This window comes from Notolepis coatsorum (assembly GCF_963971535.1).
Source record: "Notolepis coatsorum genome assembly, chromosome: 13".
Classification (NCBI taxonomy): Eukaryota; Metazoa; Chordata; class Actinopteri; order Aulopiformes; family Paralepididae; genus Notolepis; species Notolepis coatsorum.
In genome coordinates, this window is record NC_140177.1 from 64,251,074 (window position 1) to 64,258,830 (window position 7,757).

The following is a 7,757-nucleotide window of genomic DNA, read 5'->3' on the forward strand; positions in this document are numbered from 1 at the left end:
TCTGTCTATATATATATATCTATATATATCTCTGTCTCTATCTCTCTCTATATATCTCTCTCTGTCTCTATATCTCTCTCTGTCTCTATCTCTCTGTCTCTATCTCTCTGTATCTCTCTCTCTGTCTCTATATATCTCTCTCTGTCTCTATCTCTCTCTCTCTGTCTCTATATCTCTCTCTGTCTCTATCTCTCTCTGTCTCTATCTCTCTGTATCTATCTCTGTCTCTATCTCTGTCTCTATATCTCTCTCTGTCTATATCGCTCTCTGTCTCTCTCTGTCTCTATATCTCTCTCTCTCTCTGTCTCTATATCTCTCTATCTGTCTCTCTCTCTATATATATATATCTCTCTGTCTCTATATCTCTCTCTCTGTCTCTATATATATATATATCTCTCTATCTCTCTCTCTGTCTCTATCTCTCGCTCTGTCTCTATATATCTCTCTCTGTCTCTATCTCTGTCTCTATATCTCTCTGTCTCTATCTCTCTCTGTCTCTCTCTGTCTCTATATCTCTCTCTGTCTCTATCTCTCTCTGTCTATCTCTGTCTCTATCTCTCTCTCTCTCTCTCTGTCTCTATATCTCTCTCTCTCTCTCTCTCTCTCTCTCTCTCTGTCTCTATATCTCTCTCTGTCTCTCTCTCTCTATATATATATATATATCTCTCTGTCTATATCTCTCTCTCTGTCTCTATATATATATATCTGTCTCTGTCTCTATCTATCTGTCTCTCTCTCTCTCTCTCTCTCTCTCTCTCTCTCTCTCTCTCTCTCTCTCTCTCTCTCTATATGCTCACTTATCTCACCATACCTTAGTTATTGTGCTGACGTATGGGGAAATACATATATGACTACCATAAAATCATTATACACATTACAGAAGGGAGCGGTACGTATCGTGCATAATGTCGAGTATAGAGAACACGCAGATCGAGGGTATTGAAACTTGAAGAGATAGTGAAACTACAGACGTTATTATTCATGTTTAGGGCAAAAAGCTATTCGCTGGGGGAGCTCCAGTAGCTCACCGCATATCTCTGCGCTATTTCTGCGTCGGGGAAAACCGTGCTGCGTCACGGATCTGGTGGACACGAGTTCGATTCCCGGACCCGCCGTCATTTATCAGAATGTCTTCCCCTGCTCTATATCCCGTTTCAACCTGTTTCTGTCGGTCATGCTTGACCAGAAAAGCGATAAACGCTAAAAAATAAAGTTTAAAAAAAAAAAAAAAAAAAAAAAAAGCTATTCGCTGCCAGTTAATTTACAAAAGAAGTTTGTATGCAGTTCAGAAAGTGGGGATAGCAGGAGGGCATTAGATTAAAAAATGTTATGAGATGAAAATAATTAGACAATATGAAGACTACGAAAAGGATTAGACTCTGGAGTTATCTTTAGCTTTTCTACATGTTTGATTGTTCATGTGTTGCTCGTTTTTGTTCTAGTTGTTTTGTTTTGAATTTGTTTAAATTTGCACTTTAGTGCAAGTAATTGTTAAATGCGCCGACCATCAAATTTACTTTATTTAATTGGATAGGGGGCAGGTATTAATACGAATTTATTCTTCTTCCTGCTCCTTTTTGCGTATGGGTGTATTTGATTATAATAACTAAATGAATTATAGGAATTTGTAATGTACTGTAATACACTACCATGTGCGAAACAAAATTAAATTAAATGTCTATCTCTCTCTCTCTATCTATCTCTCGCTCTCTATGTCTCTCTCTCTATATCTCTCTGTCTCTCTCCCTGTCTATATCTCGCTCTCTGTCTATATCTCTCTCTCTGTCTCTCTTTCGCTCTCTATGTCTCTCTCTCTATATCTCTGTCTCTGTCTCTCTGTCTCTGTCTCTCTTTCTCTCTCTGTCTCTCTCTCTATATCTCTCCCTCTATCTCTCTGTCTCTGTCTGTCTTTCTCTCTCTATGTCTCTCTCCCTCTATCTCTCTGTCTCTGTCTCTCTTTCTCTATCTATGTCTCTCTCTATATATCTCTCTCCCTCTATCTCTCTGTCTCTGTCTCTCTTTCTCTCTCTATGTCTCTATATCTCTCCCTCTATCTCTCTGTCTCTATCTCTCTCTATCTCTCTCTCCCTGTCTCTCTCTCTCTCTCTCTCTCTCTCTCTCTCTCCCTCTATCTCTCTGTCTCTGTCTCTCTTTCTCTCTCTATGTCTCTCTATATCTCTCTCCCTCTATCTCTCTCTCTCTCTCTCTCTCTCTCTCTCTCTCTCTCTCTCTCTCTCTCTCTCTCTCTCTCTCTCTCTCTCTCTCTCTCTCTCTCTCTCTCTCTCTCTCTCTCTCTCCCTGTCTCTCTCTCTCTCTCTCTCTCTCTCTCTCTATCTATCTCTCTCTCTCTCTCTCTCTCTCTCTCTCTCTCTCTCTCTCTCTCTCTCTCTCTCTCTCTCTCTCTCTCTCTCTCTCTCTCTCTCTCTCTCTCTCTCTCTCTCTCTCTCTCTCTCTCTCTCTCTCTGTCTCTCTCTCAGGTGTTTGAAGTGGACACTGTAGTGAAGCCTCCATACAGCTGCCATGATGGTCCCATATCAACCACAATGACCTGTAGACTGACCTCTAGACCAAGGAAACTATAACAGAAGGAAGGGTCATCACGTCACTGTGTAGCCTATGAACACACATTGGTGGTCATTTAAACAAGTTATTACCTCGTATGTCAGAATCATCTGCAATGTGTTGCTTTGTTAACTAGATAACGTTTGATATACTGGTTGATGTATATTTCCTCAGATAGCTGGTATATTCAGAATTATAATACAGGCTTCAATATAACTGACACCAAGCAGAGCATATAGTGCTGCTATTCTGATATGATGACCCTTCCTTCTTTTATAGTTTCCTTGTTATAGAACTCTGGTAATCTGATGCAATGACCCTTCCTTCTTTTATAGTTTCCTTGGTATTGAATGCTGGTATTCTGACGCTATGACCCTTCCTTCTTTTATAGTTTCCTTGGTATTGAACGCTGATATTCTGATGTGATGACCCTTCCTTCTTTTATAGTTTCCTTGCTCTAGACCAGGATGATAAACACATGGATATAAGAGGTCTAGTGTAACATTACAATTAAATGTGAATTATTTAATAAATAAGTGATTTGTGCCGAAGCCTCATGTTTTTTGTTTTTGTTTTTATTAAGGATCCCCATTAGCTGGTGCCGTGGCTCCACGCTAGTCTTCCTGGGGTCCACACAACATAATACATAAAACAGTTAATGCATAGGTCGATACAAAAGATAAAAACAAGGATTTAGTATACAGCAAGTAAGCTACTTTCACAGATGCTATAGATAGAAATAAAAAACAAAGCTATTAACTAAAAACATTCAATAAATATAAAAAAAATGTTAATACAAAATGAGAAAACGTGTAGGCTAATAGGCAAAAACCCATACACAAATGCAATACACACAACACATCCTGCGCCAAAAACGAGTTTACTCGTTTTTATGATCGTTAGTTCCTTTATTCGCTATTGGCATTCATAATTCATCCAGGAAGGCTCCGGGAGCCAGCTGGACCCTGTCTGATATTTCAACGCCTCAATACCGCCGCCTGGTGGATTTCGGGCGAGTTGCACTCCACTCTAAACCGGATGTGGCGCTCTGTGCATCGGCGAAAATCCTCCGGCAGAGCTATCTTGTTATGTTGATCAAGACAAACACTCGAGTGCATTGGATCACTTTCGAGACGCAAGAATCAATATGCTTTCGGCGTTTATTGCGTCATACTAACGGAAAATGGATCTAGCAAGAGGAATCTAATGTTAATTCCAGCACGATTGTCCATTTATTTCATTGCAATCCATCTGATCAACGTATGATGTCGTACAGTCGTACTAAAGAAAGCCGTTACCGACAATCAAGGAATCATAAACGACCCCCCCCCCCCCATTTCCTTCACGCATGATGGAGCATAATGTATACCAAGCATATGCATTTGAATTTTTTAATATAGCGTGTATAGGAACGAAACGCCAATCGATTATGTATAATATGCGTTTGGGCCTATAACTTGCGTTCTAGGAATTACTGCTCTACAGTCAACATACTTATATTCACGACGGTATTAACATGACAATGAATGGAAAAATATAACGTTCCCACATCCGGAATGATAGATACCCGATGTTGAATGGGCCATAGTAATGTCGATATAGCTATAATATTTTTAAAGTTATAGCCCTGCAAAGTAGGTGAGCAACTCCATAGGCTTACAGCACTGGCAGAGTGGTATAAGATGGGCAAACTGCGTGGCACAGAATGTGTTAAGGCAACAGCTTAAAGTGAGATTTGAGTTTCTTTTTAAAAATCGATTTACTAAAAGTGTAGAGATAACTTGGTAGGTTGTTCCAGAGTGTTATGCACCTATAAATAAAAGACAGTTCTGTTTGTCGTGTATGTCATAAATGTCCTGATGAATTGAAAATGGGGGACCCTGATGTAAACAAGACGAAAGTCTTTCTGGTCTGCATCCTCTTAGCAGTTTGTTTTGTATTGAGCCGTACTGTATTGTACCCATTCTGCAATCTGTTAATAAAGTTTTCAATCAATCAAAAAGCCGCTTTAAAACATTGGTTCGGGCGCCCCAGTGGCGCACCGCATACTGCCTCGCAGACCCACGCGGTCGACCCGGGTTCGCCTCCCGCTCCCTCTGTCGGTCATGTCCTCCCCCACATCTCCTCCCGTTCTCCCTCTCCTCTGTCGGTCATGTCCTCCCCCACATCTCCCCTTCTCCCTCTCTGTCGGTCATGTCCTCCCCCACCTCTCCTCCCGTACTCCCTCTCCTCTGTCGGTCATGTCCTCCCCCACATCTCCCCTTCTCCCTCTCCTCTGTCGGTCATGTCCTCCCCCACATCTCCCCTTCTCCCTCTCCTCTGTCGGTCATGTCCTCCCCCACCTCTCCTCCCGTTCTCCCTCTCCTCTGTCGGTCATGTCCTCCCCCACATCCTCTCCCGTTCTCCTTCTCCTCTGTCGGTCATGTCCTCCCCCACATCTCCTCCCGTTCTCTCTCTCCTCTGTCGGTCATGTCCTCCCCCACATCTTCTCCCGTTCTCCCTCTCCTCTGTCGGTCATGTCCTCCCCCACCTCTCCTCCCGTTCTCCCTCTCCTCTGTCGGTCATGTCCTCCCCCACATCTCCCCTTCTCCCTTTCCTCTGTCGGTCATGTCCTCCCCCACATCTCCTCCCGTTCTCCTTCTCCTCTGTCGGTCATGTCCTCCCCCACATCCTCTCCCGTTCTCCTTCTCTGTCGGTCATGTCCTCCCCCACATCTCCCGTTCTCCCTCTCCTCTGTCGGTCATGTCCTCCCCACATCTCCTCCCGTTCTCCCTCTCCTCTGTCGGTCATGTCCTCCCCCACATCTCCTCCCGTTCTCCCTCTCCTCTGTCGGTCATGTCCTCCCCCACATCTTCTCCCCTTCTCCCGCTCCCTCTGTCGGTCCTGTCCTCCCCCACATCTTCTCCCGTTCTCCCTCTCCTCTGTCGGTCATGTCCTCCCCCACATCTCCCGTTCTCCCTCTCCTCTGTCGGTCATGTCCTCCCCCACATCTCCTCCCGTTCTCCCTCTCCTCTGTCGGTCATGTCCTCCCCCACATCTCCTCCCGTTCTCCCTCTCCTCTGTCGGTCATGTCCTCCCCCACATCTTCTCCCGTTCTCCCTCTCCTCTGTCGGTCATGTCCTCCCCCACATCTTCTCCCATTCTCCCTCTCCTCTGTCGGTCATGTCCTCCCCCACATCTCCCGTTCTCCCTCTCCTCTGTCGGTCATGTCCTCCCCCACATCTCCTCCCGTTCTCCCTCTCCTCTGTCGGTCATGTCCTCCCCCACATCTCCTCCCGTTCTCCCTCTCCTCTGTCGGTCATGTCCTCCCCCACATCCTCTCCCGTTCTCCCTCTCCTCTGTCGGTCATGTCTTCCCCACATCTTCTCCCGTTCTCCCTCTCCTCTGTCGGTTATGTCCTCCCCCACATCCTCTCCCGTTCTCCCTCTCCTCTGTCGGTCATGTCCTCCCCCACATCTCCTCCCGTTCTCCCTCTCCTCTGTCGGTCATGTCCTCCCCCACATCTCCTCCCGTTCTCCCTCTCCTCTGTCGGTCATGTCCTCCCCCACATCCTCTCCCGTTCTCCCTCTCCTCTGTCGGTCATGTCTTCCCCACATCTTCTCCCGTTCTCCCTCTCCTCTGTCGGTTATGTCCTCCCCCACATCCTCTCCCGTTCTCCCTCTCCTCTGTCGGTCATGTCCTCCCCCACATCTCCCGTTCTCCCTCTCCTCTGTCGGTCATGTCCTCCCCCACATCTCTTCCCCGTTCTCCCTCTCCTCTGTCGGTCATGTCCTCCCCCACATCTCCCCTTCTCCCTCTCCTCTGTCGGTCATGTCCTCCCCACCTCTCCTCCCGTTCTCCCTCTCCTCTGTCGGTCTTGTCCTCCCCCACCTCTCCTCCCGTTCTCCCTCTCCTCTGTCGGTCATGTCCTCCCCCACATCTCCCCTTCTCCCTCTCCTCTGTCGGTCATGACCTCCCCCACATCTCCTCCTGTTCTCCCTCTCATGTCGGTCATGTCCTCCCCCACATCTCCTCCCGTTCTCCCTCTCCTCTGTCGGTCATGTCCTCCCCCACATCTCCTCCCGTTCTCCCTCTCCTCTGTCGGTCATGTCCTCCCCCACATCTCCTCCCGTTCTCCCTCTCCTCTGTCGGTCATGTCCTCCCCCACATCTCCCCTTCTCCCTCTCTGTCGGTCATGTCCTCCCCCACCTCTCCTCCCGTACTCCCTCTCCTCTGTCGGTCATGTCCTCCCCCACATCTCCCCTTCTCCCTCTCCTCTGTCGGTCATGTCCTCCCCCACATCTCCCCTTCTCCCTCTCCTCTGTCGGTCATGTCCTCCCCCACCTCTCCTCCCGTTCTCCCTCTCCTCTGTCGGTCATGTCCTCCCCCACATCCTCTCCCGTTCTCCTTCTCCTCTGTCGGTCATGTCCTCCCCCACATCTCCTCCCGTTCTCCCTCTCCTCTGTCGGTCATGTCCTCCCCCACATCTTCTCCCGTTCTCCCTCTCCTCTGTCGGTCATGTCCTCCCCCACCTCTCCTCCCGTTCTCCCTCTCCTCTGTCGGTCATGTCCTCCCCCACATCTCCCCTTCTCCCTCTCCTCTGTCGGTCATGTCCTCCCCCACATCTCCTCCCGTTCTCCTTCTCCTCTGTCGGTCATGTCCTCCCCCACATCCTCTCCCGTTCTCCTTCTCTGTCGGTCATGTCCTCCCCCACATCTCCCGTTCTCCCTCTCCTCTGTCGGTCATGTCCTCCCCACATCTCCTCCCGTTCTCCCTCTCCTCTGTCGGTCATGTCCTCCCCCACATCTCCTCCCGTTCTCCCTCTCCTCTGTCGGTCATGTCCTCCCCCACATCTTCTCCCCTTCTCCCGCTCCCTCTGTCGGTCCTGTCCTCCCCCACTCTTCTCCCGTTCTCCCTCTCCTCTGTCGGTCATGTCCTCCCCCACATCTCCCGTTCTCCCTCTCCTCTGTCGGTCATGTCCTCCCCCACATCTCCTCCCGTTCTCCCTCTCCTCTGTCGGTCATGTCCTCCCCCACATCTCCTCCCGTTCTCCCTCTCCTCTGTCGGTCATGTCCTCCCCCACATCTTCTCCCGTTCTCCCTCTCCTCTGTCGGTCATGTCCTCCCCCACATCTTCTCCCATTCTCCCTCTCCTCTGTCGGTCATGTCCTCCCCCACATCTCCCGTTCTCCCTCTCCTCTGTCGGTCATGTCCTCC

The 7,757-nt window shown here is 48.5% G+C and overlaps 1 protein-coding gene across 1 annotated transcript in view; it reads left to right on the forward strand.

The window, feature by feature from the left end:
* Nucleotides 1-3,103, forward strand: part of znhit1 (zinc finger, HIT-type containing 1) — a 33,452-nt gene extending 30,349 nt beyond the window's left edge. Inside the window, exon 5 of the mRNA XM_084327435.1 lies at nucleotides 2,478-3,103. Within this exon, the coding sequence (XP_084183561.1) occupies nucleotides 2,478-2,499 (22 nt within the window). The 3' untranslated portion in view covers nucleotides 2,500-3,103. The remainder of the gene's footprint in view (nucleotides 1-2,477) is intronic.
* Nucleotides 3,104-7,757: the final 4,654 nt, after the last annotated feature.